At 40.9% G+C, this 23434-nt stretch overlaps 1 protein-coding gene across 1 annotated transcript in view; it reads left to right on the top strand.

The window, feature by feature from the left end:
- Window positions 1–285: 285 nt before the first annotated feature.
- LOC124545807 (odorant receptor Or2-like) overlaps window positions 286–23434 on the top strand; it is a 37072-nt gene continuing 13923 nt past the window's right edge. The window contains exon 1 of the mRNA XM_047124753.1: window positions 286–1064. Within this exon, the coding sequence (XP_046980709.1) occupies window positions 286–1064 (779 nt within the window). The remainder of the gene's footprint in view (window positions 1065–23434) is intronic.

The raw sequence follows: 23434 nt of genomic DNA, 5'->3' as shown, positions 1-23434 counted from the left end.
TAAACCTCATCTCTGTGTAATTTGTGCCACTCTCAGTCATGTATATATGTACACAGGGCTCTTTCAACTCGTCTGGATCAGGACAATGAGTGATCTGAAGTTTTCAACAGTATTTCGCACTCCCCACTCCTCCGTCTCGCGTTGGGAAGAAAGTGGCTGAGTCAGAGCTTATTCAGTCCAAGGCTGGCACCGAACCCACACAAGCGCAAGAGGGAGCAATAGGGTGCTGTGCAGTAGATACGTATAGTTAAGTCAATGGACAGTGGACGACGAGGGGATGTGGAAATGCCTTTCTCCTGGTCCTCGAGCGGACGATCTGTACTCAAGCTCAACATACGTCACCTGTGGCTCTTCGGAGTGTGGCCCTTAGGTAATTTCCGTCTTTTCGAACTGTACGTCATCTTCGTTTTCGCACTGGGCATCTGGAACTTCGTCGAAGGTTCGCTGGCTGTCTCCTTCAGCTGGCGAGACCTCGAAGCCACAACGCTGGTGCTGACCAACACCTTCACCATGTGCAGCGGTATGGTGAAGATGGCCTTTTTCACGCGGGACCGATGGCGGTACAATTCGATGGCCCGCCGTGTCGACTCGCTGATGTTGACTCAGAAGGATCCCAACTCCAGCGATCCTGCGCTGGAGAACATTGTCCACAGGTCCCGCAGGCGAGCGGGCCGCCTCACGCTGGGAATGTTGCTGTTCATGGCTTCGCAAGGCCTCGTGTGGTTCCCGATGCCGTTAATCGCCCACCCCGGTGAGCGGCGCCTGCCCTTCGTGCAGCACCCCTGGGACAACACTACCAGCTACTACGAGCTCTCGTACGCCGTTCAGTGTTTGACAGGCATGTGGATGGCCGAAGTTAGCTTCGGCATGGACTGCCTGTTCGCGACGATCATGATACTGGTAGCCGCACAGCTAGAGGTGCTCGCGCTGAGGATTGGGAAGCTGAGGATGAGCGAGAGTGGAGCAGGTGAAGGTCGCCCATGGCGGAGTGCATCTTCCGTGGCTCACGACAAAATGTACAGCGACCTTTGCCTTTGCATCGAAAGTCATCAGCAAATTCTCAGGTACGTTAGATTCAACTGTTTTCGTCCCACGCACGGTGTGGACGCTATCGTAGTCTTCAGTATTGTGTGCTATATCAGACTGAGCTAAAAATAAACTAAAGTGGAGTAGAGGCAAACAAAAATGTAGACAATGTTTAGAATCAACGACATCGTAAAGCATGCGCCATTAGTAGGAAAAAAGTGACATTTGAGTAGGTAACCTTAAAATTCAGTTAGGATTCGAAAAGCAGTTGATTTTTAAAAAGATGGTGCGATCGTTGAATAATACGAGTACCTGTGTAGCTGTACAGCTCCTCTGCCTTGCGTGGTCTGTTTCTGTTGTCAGTTAATGTACGGTCATTCCTGAGTATTGCATTTCCCACAGTTTGATTGACTCTGTTCCGCTACTACTCCTCAATCCTGAGAGGTGCTTCACAGGTACCATAAAATTAGGCATAATTTTTGCTAAATTATGCATAAGCATCATGAGGTATTTCAGAGGAACATCCCGGTGATGGAAACTGAAACACAGAGTTGGAGCTGAAGAACAAGTTACAGTAGCTGAAGACAGAGGATTTTAGTTTTATTACCAAAGACAGAAATTCTATGCCGACTTCTACAACTCTGTTGCTGTTGCAGACAACACTCTGTAACATACCTCGAGTTTGTCCCCCACTACGTACCACGTCTCACATCACTAACAGGAGGAAGTGGTGCTTTCTTCTCCATTTTCTGCATCATCTCTTCGAAACAGGACTCAAATGATGACCAGTTAGTGGTTAAGGAACTGTACACAGATTCGAGAAAGGTAAATCGCAGTTCCGTATTCAGTCATCCAGATCATTTAAAATAAATGCTGAGGTGGTTCACTTTGGAAAACAGCACAGCTAATCTTCTTCGCCGTCGAGTTCTACCCGACTTTGCGTTTGTGCTCCTAGGGCACAAAACTATCAAGTGATAAGCAAAGACTCCTTACGTAATAACGATTACTCAGAGGTGGAACTTAAAATGTACACGACACTGAGAGTAAGGAAGAAAGAATATTATGTTTAATGGCCTGTCAATGACGAAGTCATTAGACACGGAGCACTAGATTTGATTTTAAAAGTAAGAGAAAGGGAATATGGCATGTCTTTTTCGAAGAATTCATCCCAGCATTTGCCTTAAGCTATTTAGGGAAACTGGAAAAACTTAAATCTGAATGTCCGAACAGAAATAAGAACATTTGTCTTCTCGAGTACTAACCCAGATGCTTCTCACTGCACCACTTTAATTAGTGACAGAGAAAACCGACACAAACGGATAAATAGATGAATACACAACAGATAGTAATATAGGGCCCTAAGGTGAACGGTTACCTACAAGAGCGCTGGAATCACTGACAAATCATTAGTCGAAGCGCATTATTGCCCATCTGTTTCAAGTCCCCGTAGTGTGTGCTAATGCAGTGACCTAATTTCAATTTAAACCATCAGCTGAGTGGTTTACTATGTAAATGCCCATAACCGGTGCTGCAAAGTACAGAGTACGTGATCTGACACAAAAGATTTAAGACTTAAGCTGGAAACTTATGCACTTGGCAAATATGTTCAATCAGTGGGTGTCGCTTCCAGCATAGGGAACCTGTGAGTCCATAGAATTTTGCATTCGTTTCTTAAAAAGTTTGAGCATGTTGTATTCCGTGACGCTGCATCGGAGCTCCGCCTACTTTCTCTTTCGCAGGGGGACATGGGGACTTCTGTAGTAAACCTCATGCCCACATCCGCTGACTTGACCGACGGTAATGAATCAGTTTAAAGTCAGAGTGCAGTTACCTGCTAATATGGTGTGCCATAAAAATTCGCAGTGTTGCAAGATGTCTCTTTTCTCAGGCTTCGCATACGTAATGAAGTGTATTGTACCATCAAGTAGTCACTTACGCGTAACACAAATTTCGCCGAAATATTATTCTTTAGCCTTACCTGTCTGCACTTCCGACGTTGATTACTTACGAGTGGCCGTGCAGAGCACTAAATTGTAACTTTGATGCAGCATTGCGGTACTTACTTAGCCTCTGATTTGATTCCTCATTTGTTCGTGAATATAAGCGCGAATGTTCTGATTACATTCACTTGTGTCAATGGTTTATGCATATGAAAACCTCTAAGTTTTTGTGTGATTCGAATTACACCTCGCACGTCAAAATGTAGCCCTCCTCCTTCTTTTGCACGAGCTTTTCTGGAGGATGAGATGGGCTGAGGGAAGGGCGTTTAGGGACAGCACTTTTGCTAAAAATAACAGATTACAATTAACAGTACGGTTAGACAATGAGTTCGACACAGACAGAATGCCACTGCTGTTGATTGGGTATGACGGAAGGAACGGGCCGCTGAGGTCGAAGGAAGCATTTCTTCATCTGTTCTAAGTGAAGTGGGAAGCGTGAACGTGTAAATATAACAGTATGACTGGGACTTGAACTCCGCTCTTCACGAATAAGTGTCCAGTTCCTTAAATCCAGATGCTTTGGGCTTGTCATATTTCCATTATGACCACACTAAAGAGAACAAGTAAAGCACTGCAATAATCAAGTTATTTACTGAGAACATTTCGTGCCCGAGGATATTATGTAATAGCTACTACTGTCGCACAACTTCTACATGTCATTTTTATAGACTGTTTAGGGCGTAGAGCTTTGTTTCTTCTCACCTATTGCCTGATATCATTGTGGGACTTGCAAGTCACATAATGAAAATCACTACGTGTCATGAAAGTTTGTGACGATCAAGAACGTCTGCTAATGTGTTACAAGTTCCGATGATAACAGCACAGATCTATCGAAACCAGTAATCAATAAAAAGCGCTAGAAGCAGTTTTGGCATACATGATATTTTGGGATAGTATAACAATTCAGATCACCCTCAGCAGTTACACAATGTGAAAAATACAAAATTGTTAAAAGTGTTTCGTCAGTTTGTAGAAGAAATGGAATCAATAGTTAAAAGTATTACGACAATTTGTGGAACAAAAGTAGTTCAGTTATCATTTATGTAATAAACACAGTTGTGATAAACCTTTTATCCATTCTGGATTTGGAACACTGCGGTTTCAGGAATTACTGTAAACAATCGCCGTTTTTTCGTCAATTTTTATTTGTTCATGACCGGTTTCGCATCGGCTGGCGATTCATCACCAGATGATACAATTTAGTTTGGAGTATTGTGGGGGTCGTGGATCTGTGGCAAATATAGAGACGAAAAAGTGAGCACTGTATGTGGGAAGAATATTAAGACTGTAACATTAATTTGATGGTATTAATCACTGTTTTTATTCTTGTGGCAGGCACTGCTCTCGAAAACATAATGAATGCTTTCCAGTATCGTTAAATATCAAGTGAAACAAGCACTTTTCCACCGATGGTGACTCCCACATACCTTACAAAATATAAAGAAACCAAAGAGTGTGGCTGTTGTTGTCCCCAAAGAGTTCATTTTTCGTTTTGTTTGGCATTCGTAATAAAATACATACTTATTACATTACTTCCTTTATAAAAACTAGTATTATGTTTTTACACTGCAAAGTTTCCTTATGCTATTTACAAAATTCACAACAAAGTGTTCAGGACAATATTTATGGTAGTGAAGTTATGTTTGGCATGTTTCTCATAGCTCAGTAAAGAGGGAAGTATACGTATGGGGATGGCAGGGGGGGAGGAGAAGAGGGAGGGATGCGGGGGGAGGGAGGGAGGGAGAGAGAGAGAAGATTGTGTGTGTGTGTGTGTGTGTGTGAGAGAGAGACAGAGAGAGAGAAAGAGAGAGAGAGAGAGAGAGAGAGTAAAAAGAGGTAGAGAAGAAGGTGTTTAGGTGTGGTATGAGCGAGGTGGGGAATGGGTATGGAAGTGTATGAGAACAGTATTTATTAGTTTTTCAAATTTAAGGACTCTTTAAAATTTTGGAAGAATGGGTTATTTACTAAATCAATTTGTTCATTTAAGATGGTGTGGGTTGTTTTATTGCTATCCATGAAAATTTCCAGTTGTTCCAAGAGGTCAATTTTTATTCCTTCGTCTACAATGTGTATAATGTGGAGGTTGGTTTTTATATCTGTGATTGAATGACTATTTTGGGCTAGATGGGCTGCAAAACTGGATTTATTTCAATTATTTAAACGGAGTGCGTCAGTGTGCTCTTTGTATCGGATTTCAAAATTTCTTCCTGTCTGTCCTATGTAGTAGAAAGAACAGCTGTCACAAGTTAATTTGTATATGCCTGATTTGTGATATAGTGGGCTGTTTGTTTTAATGTTGTGCATTATTTTGTTTTGTATTTTGTTGTTTGTGTGGAAACTGGTTGTGTGGAAACTGATTGTGTGGAAACTGATTGATTGTGTGGAAACGGATTGTGTGGAAACTGATTGTGTGGAAACTGTTGTGATAGGATTTAAGTTGTTAATTTTTATTATTTAGATGACCGATTTTGATCTTCTGTCAGTTCATCATCAGATCTATGCAGTAGAGCTCTCCACGCCAGCAAGGACGGACTTGCTCCACGCCAGCGATTCCTATTGTCATCAAAGGAATGTAGAACTGATGATCCCATAGAAGATCGAAACCGTTCATCTAAAAAATAAAAATTAACAACTTAAATGCGATCACAGACCATGATTATTAAATAATTTCAATTATCTCGGGGAAAGACGTGCGGAGTTTATTAAGAGAATTATGTTTGATACTGAGCCGCGTTTGAGAATCAGTCTTTGTCACGAAGAAACATATCAAGAGTACAACATATATGAAAGGGCTTGCGGGATCAGCGGTCACCTGTTTAATAAATGTGAAACATAAATGTCAGTTGAGACTAGATGAGCGAAGGTATTGTTAGGGAAGTGTGTCACGTGCAGGAAAAATAAATCGAAGTAATTTGAGTTGTACTTTTATAATTTCAAAGTGACGTTTTTCATTTTATAATCAAATAAATTCAATATTTACATTTTATAAGAGCCACGTATTGTTGCTAGGCCTATAGCCAGGTTAATTTTTTGTAACCAAGTGTGATCTGTATTTTAAGCTGCCATCCTTGATTCCGATAATCCGATAGCCGAAAAATTAAACTTGCAAGGACATTAATGAAGAGAGGAATGAGGAGCGTCACATCTGGCTATGCGTAAAAGGAAGACTGCTCTTCGGTGGAGGACAGTAACTGAAATTCCATAATGACTATTGAACAATAGAGCTATGTGTCTACATGTGGAGAGAATAATAAGAGTGCCCTATCACCAACAGTGCGTGTGTGAAACACTAATCTACAGCATCTCGAATTGCAGTGGTAAGACACAAGACGAAGTGTTCTACATAATTTTTGATCACGGTCGTTCGAGGCGAACATTTCGACGGCAAAGGGTGCTGCACAGTCTGCGGCATGACACCAACGGTCGCAGTAATAAACGTAAGTGTTGAAACAATGCCAGTTGAGCGTAGTTTGAAATTTCTGTTGTACGCGAAACTTTTGAGTTGTTTTGTAAATTTTCCGTGGAGGCAGTTACTTAGCCTTGTGTTTTGTACTTTTGACTTCCAAGTATAGAAATGTCGTCAGTAAAGGGATATGATGAGGAGAAGTGGAAATAATACAGGGAAGCTTAGATAAAATCTATTAAGGATGGGGTGGTCAACGAGAAAGCGAGACAGAGAATCAACGAAAATAAAGAAAATGAAAGGAAGAGCTTAGTAACATCATCAGAAAATAAGCAGTTACCTATAGCTGGTTTTGTAAGAGTTCATTTCAGGAGGGGGAGGTGAATGAGGAAATGAGACGAGAATTAACGATCTTAAAAAAGCGTTGAAATAAGATCCTAGCAATAAATCAAACGGAAGCCCATGAAGAAACGCAAAACACACATATTCTTCCTCCAGAATGTTAGATACAGAAGGCGCAACGGCTGAAACCGAATTCAGACACCATACTCGTGTTTGAGGTACCTAATACGAAAGAAATTCAAGAGACAGTTATGGGTGAAGTAAAATCGGTGGTTATATGGGGGTAGGGAAGGAACGTTGGAGAACTTTAAGAAAGACGACAAAAGAAACAAACCGATGTACGTAAAGAAGTGCAATATATAAAGAGGAAATTTTGTAACGAAAAATCTCAAAAAAATCTTGAACAATGCACTTCAAATTTTTACACAATAAACACCCAAATTGAAGACAGGCCTAGGCTGTATAATTTTTAAATGGCCGTGTTGTGTTTATAATGTTACTACAGAGTGTCAATAGTCCCAAATTTTCTAATACCACCTATTCAGAGATTAAAACTATGTGAAATACTGTCATTGAAAGTACTATCCTCAGACATCCAGCAGTTGGAGACGTCTGTCTCATATCCCATATACATATTATCCCAATCGATTTACTCAGTCATTTTAAGGGATTTCAATTTCCAGTCAAAGTCTCGTTTGCCACAATAATAAATAATGCTCTAGGTCAGTAAGAGGGACACAAGACAAAAAATGAGGAAGTGAGGAAATGGATATAGAGAGGGGGGAGGAGGAGAAGCGCAGAGAGAGAGAGAGAGAGAGAGAGAGAGAGAGAGGGGGGGGGGGGGAGAGAGAGGGAGAGAGAGAGAGAGGAGGAAGAGATGGAGAAAGATAGGGGGAGGAGAAAGGCAGAGAGAGAGTGTGGCAGGAGCTATAATGTATATTAAATACACTTACTTATTTAAGTGTGGCAAAACACTGCCTAGATTCAGAAAATCACTAACATCTAAGGATAACATACTACCACACCAGCTAGCGTTTTGCTGTTAACCAAGTTAGAATGTGTGCTTCCTCCTTTCATTACATCTCATTTAATAAGAATGGCACACACCAACACATGGCTGGATATAGCTAATTTTGTATGAATTATGTATGTGAATATATATTTAATTTTCAGTCTTTCACAAGTAACACAGTGAATGAGTATGATAAATACAACATTACGTATGTTGTATTATCTTATTCTTGGTTTCCGACTTTCTTTTTGTGTTGTTTACAATTAATCTCACCAGGTTTTGAAATTCGACATGAAGATGCGATTCAGGAACCATGCTCGTCAACTTCCCATGAGAATTAATGAGTGAAAATGTAAAATAACAGCAGTTATATAGTTTCCTATCATGGCTTTACAGAGTTATTAACATTATTTTCAATTTCAGATACGCGTGAAGCTGTCGCTAATGTTGGGTACAAAAAATTTCATCTGGTTTTGTCATAGGAGAGAAAGATATAATTCAAGAAGAATTTAGTTTAAATTATCATCAGACCCACTTCTCAGAGGCTGGGACACTTTCTCCGAAAGAAGGCAGATGAAGACATTAGAAACAATGGATTCATGAAAGTAGAAGGTGGAGAAGACGAGGAAGATCTGATGAGGAATATGAAACGTAAGGAGAGAAAGAAGACGAAGATGATGAAGATGATAATGATGATGATACTTACAGGAACGAATAAAGATTGCGTTCAAGATGGTCTCCGACAATTGCCTGCATTTATCGACCTGAATGAACTGGTAGAGGGGTTAGTATTCTTGTCTTCGAAAGTGGTGGGGACTAATTCACACGGTAATGAAACACTATATACTGAAGAGGAACTTCAAGAGGCATCGATTATCGCATGAAGATGAGCTAAAATAAATAAAGTGTGAGAGCAGTCTGATTCATATTAAAAACATCATATTTTACCTATATTGGGTAAAATAATGAGGGTACTATTTAACTTTTTTTGCAATGTTGTTAGTGTTTACTTTGTCAAATCTTGGTGCAGTTATTTAGAGACAAATTAAGTATGGAAACATTTAATTTGCTTGCAATGTGTGCCGAGCTTCGCTGACTTTTAGACGTGGTCCATTTACAAATGTAAGCTAGAACAGCAGTAGAGCTAATATGTAAAAAATTCTTACATATTTAGGTGAATTTAATGCAGTCATCTGCTAACCCATAATCCATTTAAGTAGTACCAATATGTGAGCTGGTTCTATTATGATAAGTAATACAGGTAATTTAGATGTGGAGGTATTTAATTTGAAGAACCATTTGCTGTTAAAGTGTGCTAGATGTCACATATATTACAATTTTATTTTCATGGGAATTTTTATGGAGATCTTGCACATCATGAGAAGTTTTCCAACTGCGCATATAACTTATACAGACACTTCACAAACATTTAGTTTGATGGTCCATAGAGTTTGTATGTGTGGTAGTCAAATGGAAATTGTGACGAAACAGAATGATGCTTAACAGCAGTTTTTATCACTAGTACCAATATGCAAAAACATTTTAGATGCAGAGATATTTTATTTGCTTTCAAAGTGTGTCAAATACTACATACTACACAATAAATGATAAAGATTTTTTTTATTTTCGAGATATCGCTTCAGGCACTTTATTTCGAGATGTCACATCTCTTTATCATCGTATTTGGTCGCCCCATGAATGGGTGTAAACAAAGCATGTCGTTCTGCAGATGAAGTGATGTGTTATCAGAAAACACCTTCTCCCTTTCTAAAATCGAACACCTTCTTTCTTCCTGCCTGGCATTAATCGTATTGTCCATGTGGTGCCAGTTTTATTATATGTTTGAGTAGTTGATTGCAATTTCAGCTAGCCATAGTTCTCAGTGCAGCAGTTTGTTCAGTCGGTTGTCACTCTTGCCATCTGCTGTATTCCTTATAGTAATGCATTATCTTCACTCCCCTCCTAAACTGGCCACAAAAGACATTATCTAATGTAGCTACACATCGTCAGATTGAATAAATTGACATATTTAGACGTAGTTGTAACATAAACATTACACCTGCATTGGTGACACATTTTTCAGACATTTTAGAATATTGTGGCATTTGACAGGCATCAGAGATGATTTAAATAATTAATTTGAGTTTTCACCTATGATACTATGTTTTATACCTAAACTCGGTCCCAATCATTTGAAATGATAGTTATCACTAAGTTTTCCTAGTGTTGCATTATCTTCACTGTCTACTCCCTCTACACGTACTTAAGAGTTCAAATCATCTTTCATAGACACCAAATTGACAGATGTAAGGGGAAAATAACATTGTGATGCCTGCTGTTAACATTGTGATCATAGACATACACATTGCTCCTTTTTCATTGGTGATGAATTTTGCAAACATTTTAGAATATTGCGAATTAGTAAGCATCACATATGTGAAAAGTTAGTAATTTAAAGCTCTCTTTTGTCTTGCACCAACACCATATTTTGAATGTTTTTAAAAGTGCAGCGATATGGTGGGGACACTAAGGAACTGAACATAAATCAGCAGTTGATTTCATTTAGAGTTTTCAGGGTTTAAAGAATAGTATTAAAAAAACTCATATCCGAGAACTATGTATTACTAATTTGTTAATTACAGTTTACAAAGGAATCCTGATTTTCAGTCGTTTACAGAGAGTCTATTATATATGCAGTCAGTATTCGATAGCAAATGACACGTAGCTCCTAATGAAAATGCTGATGTGATAGATGAGTCACTCCATAAACAACTTTTTTTGTAGATAGTTATCGTTCTCTTCCTCTGTGACACTCTCCCATGAATTAAGCAAACCTGTAACCATTCGTGCAGTTTCTCTCATGTAGTACTTCATTATAGATAACTGCATCATCTGCAAGGTCGTTAGTATACAACATGAACAGCAAGGGTCCCAGTACATTTCTTCTGGGGCACACCTAAAGTTACTTGTACCTGTGACGATGGCCCTGATCCAAGATAACATGCTGTGTCTTTTCTACCAAAAAGTCCTCAGTTAAAATTTCTCTTGATACCCTATATCATCTTACATTTTACAATAAGCGTAGGTGCGGTACTGAGTTAAATGCTTTCCCGAAATCAAGAAACATTGCATCTACCTGGTTGCCTTGATCCAAAGCTTTCAGCATGTCACGTGAGAAAAGTGCGAGTTAGGTTTTACATGATCGATGTTTTCGAAATGCATGGTGGTTGGCCTTGAGGAGATCATTATGTTCAAAACATCTCATTATGTTTGAGATCAGAATATGTTCTAAGATTCTACAACAAATAGATGTAAATGATTTGGACGGTAGTTTTGTGGTTCACTTCTACCACATTTCTTGCGGCAGGTTGCGACCTGTGCCTTTTTTCTTGAACTGGGCACTTTTCTTTGTTCAAGATATCAACGACAGATTGTAGTTAGAAGAGGGTCTAACACAGCAACACATTCATTACAGAATTTGACAGGTTTCCATTGGGGCCTGGAAAGATTTCAGTTCAGTTTAATATTGTGACAGAGGTGTACTGTTTATGTGCACAATCATCTTCTACTGTCAGAAAAAAATATGTTATTTGCCCCGTTATTATGTTTTAAAATAATAATATTGCACTGATTATATACAGAGGTAGATAAAAATATCTTTGAAACAATTAAAAATGGAAGTTATTGGATTCTTATAAGCGATCTTTTACTTGTCAAGATCACGGAAATTTTTTATAATTATTGATAACTAGTTCTCACAAAACAGGTAGTTCTGTTTCCATCATCAACGATTTTGTGCCATTCGCTCTTTCATTTTAATACTGCACTATGATTTGTTGGAGATAGGAGGGAGGAAAGGGGAGAGGAAGAGAATTTTGAATTTCGCATTAACACAAAAACACTGATCCTCATCAATTAAGGATAACTGCAGAATATGGTGCCACTCAACGTGGCACTACACAATACTGGCGCTAATAGAATAGACACACGACACACACGACACAGATCTGTAAGTCCACGGTATTGGTGAAAAGTTGAGAAAACCGTCCCGAAACACATGTGCTACAAAACGCCACTGTTTCCTGCGCATGTATCCCGACATCAATATGGGCTATGATCACTATGCACACGTACACAGGCCGCACAACGGGTTGGCATACTCTGGATCAAGTGGTCGAGCAGCTAATGGGGTATAGCCTACCATTCTTGCATCAGTGCCTGTCGGAGCTCCTGAAGTGATCTAGGGGTTTGAAGACGTGCAGCGATACGTCCACAGAGAGCATCCCAGATGAGCTCGATGGGGTTTAGGTCTGGAGAACAGGCAGTCGACTCCATTCACCTGATATCTTCTGTTTCCAGATACTCCTCCACGATGGCAGCTCAGTGGGGCCGTGCATTATCATCCATCAAGAGGAAGGTGGGACCCACTGCACCCCTGAAAAGGCGGACACACTGGTGCAAAATGACGTCCCGATACACCTGACCTCTTACAGTTCCTCTTTCAACGACATGCAGGGGTGTACGTGCACCATTCATAATCCCACCCCACACCATCAAACCACGACCTCTATACAGGTCCCTTTCAAGGATATTAAGGGGTTGGTATCTGGTTCCTGGTTCACACCAGATGAAATCCCGGCTAGAATCACTGTTCAGACCATAGCTGGACTCGTCTGTGAACAGAACCTGGGACCACTGTTCCAGTGACCATGTACTGTGTTCTTGACACCTGGATTTAAGGGCTGTCCCGTGACCAGGGGTCAGTGGAATGCACCTTGCAGGTGTCCGGGCGAATAAACCATGTCTTTTTAGTCGTCTGTAAACTGTGTGTTTGGAGATAACTCTTCTAGTGGCTGCGGTAAGGTCCCGAGCAAGGTTACCTGCAGTACTCCGTGGCCGTCTGCGGCCACTGATGGTGAAATACCGGTCTTCTTGTGGTGTTGTACACTGTAGACGTCCCGTAGTGTAGCGCCTGGACACGTTTCTTGTCTGCTGGAATCGTTGCCATAATCTTGAGATCACACTTTGTGTCACATGGAGGGCCCATGCTACGACCTGCTGTATTTGACCAGCCTCCAGGCGCCCTAGTATTCTAACTATCATAACGTCATCAACATGTGTTTTTTGAGCCATTTTCAGCACACAGTGACCACTAGAAAGTCTGAAAACGCCTGCACACTTACTCACTGCACCGTACTCTGACATGCACCAACACACCTCTGTATAAATGGACTGCTGTCAGCGCCACCGTGTGACGACCGCAGGTCAATTGCACCGCATGGTCATAATCCGAGGTGATTTAAACCCGGAAACCGCCCATCAGAGCGTTGTCTCACCATGTATCAGCATTATCCTTAATTTATGAGCATGAGTGTTGTTTTGTTCCATCATCTTCGATGTTTTACTGGTGATATCATTTTTAATACTTGATTGGTTGGCGATAGCGGTAGAGGGGAGGGCCCATGGCTCCCCACTGACAATGATAATATCACTAAGCATAATCGGTTCAACCTCATTCATGGTCTTTTTTGATCCTGAAATTTCCTTACCCTCCTACTCACCTCGTTTACCATTTTCCTCTTCGTTCTATCTGAAGAGCTCCTGCACCAAACTCCCCACCTGAAAGAGTGTTGATACATTATCATATCAAACGTATCAATACTCTGCTACATAATGTGGAATCGAGCACTAGATGTCACAACAGGTGGATTAGGTGGATTCAGAAGTATAAAAGGATGTGCAGAGTATTGTGTTATCAGTAGAGAAGGAGTAATAGCCGAATGGGTTAGACAGGAGGGCTCAGTGACTTCGGACATGCAACAGTCATTGGATGTCACCTGACTAAGAAATAGATAGATATCGATAGATATCCAGTGATCACAGGTCCTGCAGACCGCACGCTGCTTCCACAAACTGCCTCGATTCCTTCCTGTTTTGTGCCCGGTTCCTCCAAATGTCTTCAATCCCCAGGGCTGTTAAGTCCTTCGTCAGGTCATCCCTCTAGCGCTGCCTTGGACGTCCAATGGGGTGTGTGGTGTTTGGTTTCCCCTCTAGTGCCACCTTTGCCTGTCTTCCATCTAGCATACGGGCTACATAGCCCACCCATTGTATTCCTTTGCTCTTTATTTCATTACAAACATTTCAGTCTTCGTAAAGCTGCCCAAATCGACTGCTGGCGATGTGACTGTGAAGTGGAAATGCAAAGTAACAACCACAGCTAAAATAAGAGCAGGCAGACTTCATGCAATATTGTAAAACCACACTCTGCAATGTTCGATCACTAATCATCAGACAGGGACAATCTAGCGTTACTGAATGTGGTTCTCAAAAGTCACAATAAATCAGTAGAGTGAATCACTCGTGAGTTACAAAGTGCTACCAGCTAGCACAGTTACTGTACACAGGAGTTAAAAAGAATGGGGTGCAATGGTAGAAAAGCTCCTCAGAATAAACACATTCCTGTAGCGAATGCTAAGCATCACTGTACGTGATCTAAAGAGCGACGCCACAGGATGAGGAAGGACTGAAAAGGAGTGATTTTGAGTTGTGAGTCACACTGCACCCTTTGGGAATCCAATCGCAGGACTTCGATTTGTCAGAATACTGGATAACATTATCTGCAATAATGTGTAGTGCCAAAAGTGAAATGTGCAAGAGATAATGTAATGGATGGGGCGTTTTTCAAAATTAGCCGGTTGTCCTGCTATTGCGCACAAGAAAACGCTGAATGCAGCACGATATGAACAGAATTTACTGCATGGTCTACTATGTACAGTCAACGAGCAGTTCAGCGGCGATGACTGTTTCTGTGAGAATACTAATGCAGCCTGTCGTAAAGCAGCAGCATTGAGACAGTGGTCTGAGAATAATAACGATAGTCAAATGAGATGGAATGCCCAGAGGCCGGATATGAAATAATGTAATACTTTGGAATCCATTAGAGAGTCGCCTTAACTCCAGTCACCAACGTCCAAAGTCACTGTCGTCTCTGGTTTCGCCTCTTCTGGAAGAACCGGCTGTCATTCCTCCAAAGACATCTCACTGGAAATGTCGTTAGCAGTGTCCAAGCAATCATAGAGGAAAGGGTGGACACATTCAGATTAATGTCCGTTAATAGGTGTCTGGAGACTTCCAGTCAGTTGGTGTATGCGTCAGGTAATCCACATTCTATCCAATATGGAGCATTACAGTGGATGAAATTTAGCTCTTTACACAACGCTAACAGCCTACAACACCTAGCTATTCATTAATGTAAAAAGATTTCTGTCCTATTTATTTGCTGTGTACTGTGGATGAGGCAGTGACATTTCACATTAAAAACGCTATAGCTAACTCTTCAATACACGAATACCCTACACAATGTCCTGCTTCTAGCACCAAATTGCAAATGTACCTACAGAAGCATAGCATTGTGCATTTGATAATATTTGTTTCGTGAGATATTCGTGTCTGTATTGCTTTTCAGTTGTTTCATCTTATTAACAAGCATTAAAGACGTTATTCTTTGAGGAGCTTTACCAAGTGATAGTCCTGCTGGGAACTGCTCATGCCATAAAATTAGCTATAGTCGTAAATACATACTACTGGCCATTAAAATTGCTACACCAAGAAGAAATTCAGATGATAAACGCGTACTCATTGGACAAATATATTACACTAGAACTGACATGTGATTACATTTTCACGCAATTTGGGTGCATAGATCCTGAGAAATACGTACCCTGAACAACCACCTCTGTCCGTAATGACGGCCTTGATACGCCTGGGAATTGAGTCAAACAGAGCTTGGATGGCGTGTACAGGTACAGCTGCCCACGCAGCTTCAACACGATACCACAGTTCATCAAGAGTAGTGGCGGGCGTATTACGACGAACCAGTTGCTCGGTCACCATTGACGAGACGTTTTCAGTTGGTGAGAGATCTGGAGAATGTGCTGGCCAGGGCAGCAGTCGAACATTTTCTGTATCCAGAAAGGCCCGTACAGGACCTGCAACATGCGATCGTGTATTACCCTGCTGAAATGTAGGGTTTCGCAGCGATCGAATGAAGGGTAGAGCCACGGATCGTAACATATCCGAAATGTAACGTCCACTGTTCAAAGTGCCGTCAATGCGAACAAGAGGTGACCGAGACGTGTAACCAATGGCACCCCATACCATCACACCGGGTGATAAGCCTGTATGGCGATGACGAATAAACGCTTCCAATGTGCGTTCACCGCGATGTCGCCAAACACGGATGCGACCATCATGATGCTGTAAACAGAACCTCGATTCATCCTAAAAAATGTCGTTTTGCCATTTGTGCACCCAGGTTCGTCGTTCAGTACACCATCGGAGGCGCTCCTGTCTGTGATGTAGCGTCAAGGGTAACCGCAGCCATGGTCTCCGAACTGATAGTCCATGCTGCTGCAAACGTCGTCGAACTGTTGGTGCAGATGGTTGTTGTCTTGCAAACGTCCACATCTCGACCAACGCGAGCAGCAGTGTCGCGATACGATAAACCGCAATCGCGATGGGCTACAATCCGACCTTTATCAAAGTCGGAAACGTGATGGTACGCGTTTCTCCTCCTTACACGAGGCATCACAACAACGTTTCACCAGGAAACGCCGGTCAACTGCTGTTTGTGTATAAGAAATCAGTTGGAAACTTTCCTCATGCCAGCAAGTTGTAGGTGTCGCCACCGGCGCCAACCTTGTGTGAATGCTCTGAAAAGCTAATCATTTGCATATCACAGCGTCTTCTTCCTGTCGGTTAAATTTCGCGTCTGTAGCACATCATATTCGTGGTGTAAGAATTTTAATGGCCAGTAGCGTAGTTTACGCACAGATGTATGCGCTAATTGTGCTTCTTTCATCCTTCTTTTAGATCAACCTTAGAGAAAATTTCTCACACTATTGAGCCACCTTGTGGTGCATCACGTCATTTAGTGATTTCTCTGGTTCATTCAGCATGGGTAACTATAACCATCTTTACGTCTGAACATACCTAACTACAGGAATGAAAATTCACCATCCCACCTTAATTAGCACTCTTCATAAACCATAAGTTTTTCGACTAATTTGGTCCCATTTACGTCTAATCCAAGTCGTACACTTTTATGTTCATCACAAACTGTTGTGTACACTGCAGTCTCTTTCCGTCCAAATAATCTTTCCTCCACTATTGATTTTTCTGGTGCTAAATTACTTCATGTGCCCAATAACCAGTCTTTTTGACTAGTAATGCGGTTACCCAATTACATAGTGTCCTCGTTCTCATTCCTATTACAAATATGGTCTTATGAAACTTTTCACTACATCCAATGAAGACCAGGGCCTGATTAATTTCCACAAGAAAGGATTAAATCAGGTGTGAACCATGGATTGAAGACAAGACGGCATGAAAACGGCAACAAGTAGTCTTTCAAGCATATTACAGTGAACATGTCCGTCTGGAGCTTCCGCTTTTGCTTAGCTCTCTTCACTTCAGTGTACATTCATTGTGACCCAAATGTCTACATTTTTAATTTTTGTTTAATTAAATGATGTTTTCCTCCTACAACTTTACTAGTTGTGTACAATGAAAAATTATTGACATGTAGCACCAAAATATTAAACGGTTCCGGAGACAACGCGCTTACAAGGCAATGATCAGATGTGTCATGTAGAAACCATTGTTAATTTGTTTCTCACTGTTGGTTAACTTTGAAGAAAATCTGTACGCAAACATTAGCCACCGATGTGAACCGGAAGCCAGTGTAGAAAATTAGATGTGGCATTTTTCGTGTGGTTTTTGCACTTGAAACTGCCTAGTGTGTAGCCCAGAATTCTCTGACTACGTTTCTCGCCTCTCTCTTGCCACAGCAATGCGAGTGCGGATTCACCAAGTGAAGAGACTCGAAAGTTAATTAAATATTGTTAGGGATTTACAAGTTATATTTTATCTACAACTCTCTTTCCGAATTGGTATGAAATATTTATATACTAGTATGTATAAACTGAAGTCATCTACTCGCGTCCATCTATATGTGCAGGTTAATCTCAGTAACTGCTGTAGGGATATTGATCCGTTTTTGACTGACAGATAAACTGATTTGCGGGGAAGGTTTTTATACACAGTTTATAAACACTTGGTACAGATTGTCTGAATTATGACGAATGAATGTTAAGATGTGAAAGCGACGCCTTAGCCACTTAGCGAAAAGCCGCCATAACTCGAGAGAGAGCAGCAGCGCTTGAGACAGTAAGAAGCCACAGCTCGCATGTGAAGTGCTGGTCTCTCGCTAACTATAAGGCTGGACATTGAAGGTTGTGACATCGAGTCATCGATTCCCTGCTGAGTCAATATTTATCAACCAACTTTTTCATGTAGTATTCACCTGCCAATGTGAAGATTCACAGAAAACGGAACATGGCCTGCATTCCGTGTTACCCTATAGCCCATTTTTTTCCTCTTGGATAACTGGTTAGTGGGATGCTAGATGCTTAAGTGACACTTATGTGTTTGCAATCGTTCCAATTCTGTATGCACAAAGTAAACATAATATGGTACACAGGTTAGCTTCGTTTATATAATGAAAGGATTACAACAGCGCAGCATATTACTCTGCTTTTAGCTTTCTGCTTTCCTTTAATTCAATGTAGATATAGACATGATTCTCTATGCGGGACTGCAAAGAAGTGTGCTGAAAACGTGTCCAAAACAGAATCGTGACAAAGGTCTCAACAATGTATCACAATGTGTACTAAACTTCACAAGAGGCGTGCTGTAACACGATCTAAACATGTTCAGCATGTGCGAATTTTTTATGTTTTGTTTTACTTGTGTCACCACTGGTACATATTGAATCACTCACACACACACACTCGTGCATCTACGATTCTCTACAATATTTACAATGGTTGTAAATCTATTATAGAGCGCGCAGAATACCATGGCTTTTAGATGGGCAGAGGGTAGGGCATGCGTAGGGAGAACGATTGTGATGGAAGCTGCAGGCTGGCGCTGAGGAGGAAATGGTGAACTCTGGAGGAGAAGTGCCGATCTAAACTGAAGCCTACACTCAAATTTTTTGTCAGAATTAAGCGGGACCCTTTCGCGCCCACACTTGCGTGGTGATCATTCACAAAGATCTGTCACCTCTGCTTTCGTTTGTATTTAAAAAGAATTTCGCCGAAAATGCAGCTATTTATTTTCGCCTGGTTTCTTAACCATTTGTAACATTCAGAGAAATGTCATGAGTGGCGAATTTTGGGTAAAACCTACTCATTTTTCTTGTTGCGACGTTAAAATTGGTTTCTTTTGCCAAAAGTCAACGGAGTTTACAGAGCAGAAGCAATTGCGAGTGAATTCTGAAACAATGGTTTGTTAAGTTCATAAAGTGTGGAAGTGAGGGCAGATATGGTCAGTGTCTTATGAAAAACACCTTCTCGGTACAAGATAAACGTTTTTTCAAAAACCCTTAGCACTTCCCCAGCTATCGATGGCCCTTAAAAATGAATTTCTTTCATCGAAAAAGTCTGTAGTTAGTGGAATACCACGGTAGATAATTAAGCTTTACATAATAAACATACGTCAAAACACTGTCCCCTATGCGTGGTATCATTCGCCAAAATCTCATTTCGGTACCTCAAACCGCATGTTAAATATGAGGAACGTTGTGCGTATTTCACTCTGGCTGTATCGCTGGCGCGGAGCGGTCGCAATGACTGTGCAACGCCTGATCAGTTTTCTTGAGATTGGTGACAGATAGAGACCTCCACCCAAGTCTGAAGAAATGTTCAATATGTTTTCTAAATTTCATACACAGCATACGTTAATATGCGCCAAACGCAAAGTCATAGCGACCCCTATTTTTCATTGCAAACGTTTTCGAATTTCGAGCAGTGTCTTACTGCCACGTAAATACGAGGGTTGTCCAGAAAGTAAGTTCCGATCGGTCGCGAAATGGAAACCACTGAGAAAATTCGGTAAATCTCTGAACAGATATGGTGGGCAGTGTCTCTAGTATGCCCGTAGATCGCGTCGCGTCGCTCTTTTCAGTTTTGGGTGAACAGCGAGCACGTAAAGATGCATAGGGAATAGCGTCTCCAGCCAAGTATGAGAGCCTGGTTAGAGATTTAGCCTGTGTTATGCAGCCCACATCAACTGTCGAGCAGTTCCTTCTTCATGTCTATTCTCGGCCATACATTGCAGGGGCAATGTAGACGCTTCTGCAGCGTTTACGATGAGAAGTGTTTGATCAACCACAATACATTCCGTAGTTGGCTCCACCTGAGTCTCATCTCTGCTCACAAGAACCGCTGACAATGAAGACAAAATTTTTTCACAGAAATCGAGCTCCAGACCAGTGTAGATAACTGACCGAAAGCATAAGCAGCTGCTTTCTATGACGAGGACATTGGAAATTTGATACAACACTACGACAAAACTCGAAGTTGGAGCGGCGACTATGAAGAGAAGTAGGTGGAAGGTGTACCCAACTGTTAGAAATGAAATGTTTCTGGTTTTCGCTGTGGCTTCCATTTCACGACCGATCGGAACTTACTTCCGGACAATCCTCGTATCACAATAACTATGACTTTTAACGAAATTATGGGCATATCATAATGACCGTGACATATAAATCTGCAAGTAACGCAAAACCGAAATTTTTTACTGAACACTATCGGTAAAATCGTTTAAGAAAGACTGCAGGGCGCGCGCCTCGGTTCTGTTATCGAGGAGTAGCTGAAAGGTAGTGACAAACGCTTGTCGACCTCCCTATCCAAACAAACGCATGAACTCGCCCAGCTCTTTGCACGAAAACTTCTCACTGCTTATCGGACGCCATGTTCTGTATGGTTTCTGCTCAGACCACGACGTGCTCCCATCTTTGCCGTGAGATGTCAGTCTAAACGTCAATTCTGTATGTAACACATAACTTTCGTGCCTCCACGCAACTTTGTCGCCATGCCCTGTAAACGTTGGGTATGTTGTATGGAAGTGACAATATTCACTTACTTACCGTTGTTGCCTGAAGTTTGTTCGTGACCAGCAAACAAAATACGCGACGCCAGTGAAACCGCTCAGCTGAAGAAAGTCAACGCTACCTCAGTGAAGCCAGGCCGGGTTCTACATAAATACGAAATTTGCATCATGTTTATATTAATTTAGCTTCTTCTACTTATTGAAAAAATGTGAAATGTTGATGAAATGCTCCAAAGTTGCATTCAGTGTGCACCATGAACATAAATAAGACAACTGAAAATCCTGGGAATAGCAGAGAGGACCTACGTTTTCACGGAAACATGGATTATAGCTAGGAATTAGCCTTGCCTGGTATCAGTATAAACTGAAGAGTGCTCTGCATATTAATACGATTTTGAAAGCTAGGAGAGGAGCAAAACAGTGTACTAGTAATTGAAATTTAAGAATGTTGTTACTGTGGCAGACTTAAAACTGCGGTAATCTGTCCATAATAAGTTTCTCTGTCAATGCTTTCGAAAATGAGGGTCAGTGTCGGAAAAAATTTTGACTTTGCATATTGGAGTTGGACTACACCCGTCGTACCAGAGAGAATCGAAGAGTTTGTACATACTGTCAACCCGTGTTCGAAAATAACGTAGGTAGCAATGATAGTTATAGTTATAGTTACGTCATGTTCCGTAGATCATTTTTCCGACTATTTTATCGATATGATGTGATATATACACACATGAATAGTGCTAATATTAATATTACTGAAAGTTTTAGTTCTACACATGCAACTACATTTTTTTACCATTTCTGAAACAGAAACTAGTCCCTGGAGTAGAAGGAGTTGTCTAAATGAAATGATTTTAAGCTAGATTTAAAACTTGATCTGCTAGTTGCCAGACACTTTATGTTGTTGGGCAAATGATCAAAGATTTTTGTGGCTGAATAATGTACTCTTTTTAAGTAACTGACAGCTTCAATAACGGGTAGGAAAGATCATTCTTTCCCTCTACTGCTGTACGTATGTACATCACTGTTCTTCGCGAATTGAGATGGATTATTTGTTACGAATTTCATCAGCAAATATATGTACAGTGATCGTGCAGTTAAAGCACCTACCCCCTTGAAAAGGTGCCTACATGACGTCCTTGGTTGACCACCACTAATTATTCTCACTGCTCTCTTTTGTGCAGTCAATACTTTATGTCTAAGTGCTGAGGTACCCCCGAAAACTATTCCATAAGACATTATTGAGTGGGAACATGCAAAGTACTTTAGGAGGCTGATCTGTTTATTACCAAGACTATCGATTATATGAAGAGTGAAAGAAGCTGAACTTAGTTGTTTGAGAAGCTCACTAATATGCTTCTTCCAGTTCAAGTTGTCATCAATGTGAACACTGTAAGTTCCCGTCTCCTTTGAGATTATATGGGTTAATTAATGATTATTTTGTTACAATCCTCTTGTTGTAGTTGACCGTGTATATCGAGACTTCGTTCATTGTTAAATGCAGTGGTGTGGTACTAACTGATGGAGACACATTAAGAACTGGTAAAATTTAATTTATTTCCTTTATCACACTGCACAAACATAAACACACTATTATTCAAACTGTGTGCCACTGCTATTAAATATAGAGATAAATCCTTCGCTACGCAACCGCCTTTGGCTCTCACAGCCTACACCGTCCACCGCCTCTCAACAACTGCTTCTGCTTGCGACTCTCTGCGCCAATGGGCATTGTCGCCCTCCAAACAACAACAACTTACAGATACTACACACCAGTACCCTCACAACAGCCAAAAATGTGGAGAAATCTACCCTGCTGACTGAGCCCAGTTCATACGCTACATCAATTGTCGATGTGACTCTATTCAGTGTACAGAACTGGATATAGTGCGTTTTTTTTTCAAAATTAAGAAAGAGTCCATTTTCTGAGAACCACTTAATAATTCTTTGAAAGACATCCTTAACAATATCTTCAGCTGCTTTTTCTGGAATAGGATTTATTATAACACTCGAGTCATCTGCAATAAGTACTAGTTCCGCATGCTGAACGTTAAGTGGGAGATCATTCACACGAATAAGGAACAGCAGAGGACCTAAAATTGAACCCTGTGGGACTCCCTTTGTGATAACTCCCCATTCACTAGAATTTACCACCATCCCAACATTATTTGTGCTACTCAGCACAACTTTTTGCTTTCTGAACTATCTACTCTGACCATTGGCTTTATTATAAATGTCTGGGTGCAGGCATAGGTCTCTGCAATCACATTTGTTTGTTTTTCACATATGAAAAAAGCGTTGTTGTACCTTTCAAGTCATTTTCAACGTTAGGCTGGCCTGCAATGCATTGCTATGTACAATTCACTAAAATCAGTGACCTTATTCTTTGCATCTGAAACAACCATCTCAGTTCATCTAATGCACAATCGCTTTGTCTAACACGATAATGGTACTTTCCGACATCAGTCGCGAAGGCGACTGAAAATCAAATGTGGCAATACCACTCACTAATTCTTCAGCGATGTAACTATACTTTCTTGGCCGCCATTGAGTATTTCAGTCGTTTCTAACCATATGTCTATACTACTTAAATGTTTATCTAAAGTTATAGCAATCATTTCGCACATAACATAACTTCTCGCATTTTCTGTTGATGGTCCAGTAGTCATCTATTGTACATCATATTAGCAAACGACGAAA

Source organism: Schistocerca americana, chromosome 8 (assembly GCF_021461395.2).
Source record: "Schistocerca americana isolate TAMUIC-IGC-003095 chromosome 8, iqSchAmer2.1, whole genome shotgun sequence".
Classification (NCBI taxonomy): Eukaryota; Metazoa; Arthropoda; class Insecta; order Orthoptera; family Acrididae; genus Schistocerca; species Schistocerca americana.
The sequence above is the reverse complement of the archived record's forward strand: the minus strand, read 5'-3'. Positions and strand labels throughout refer to the sequence as shown.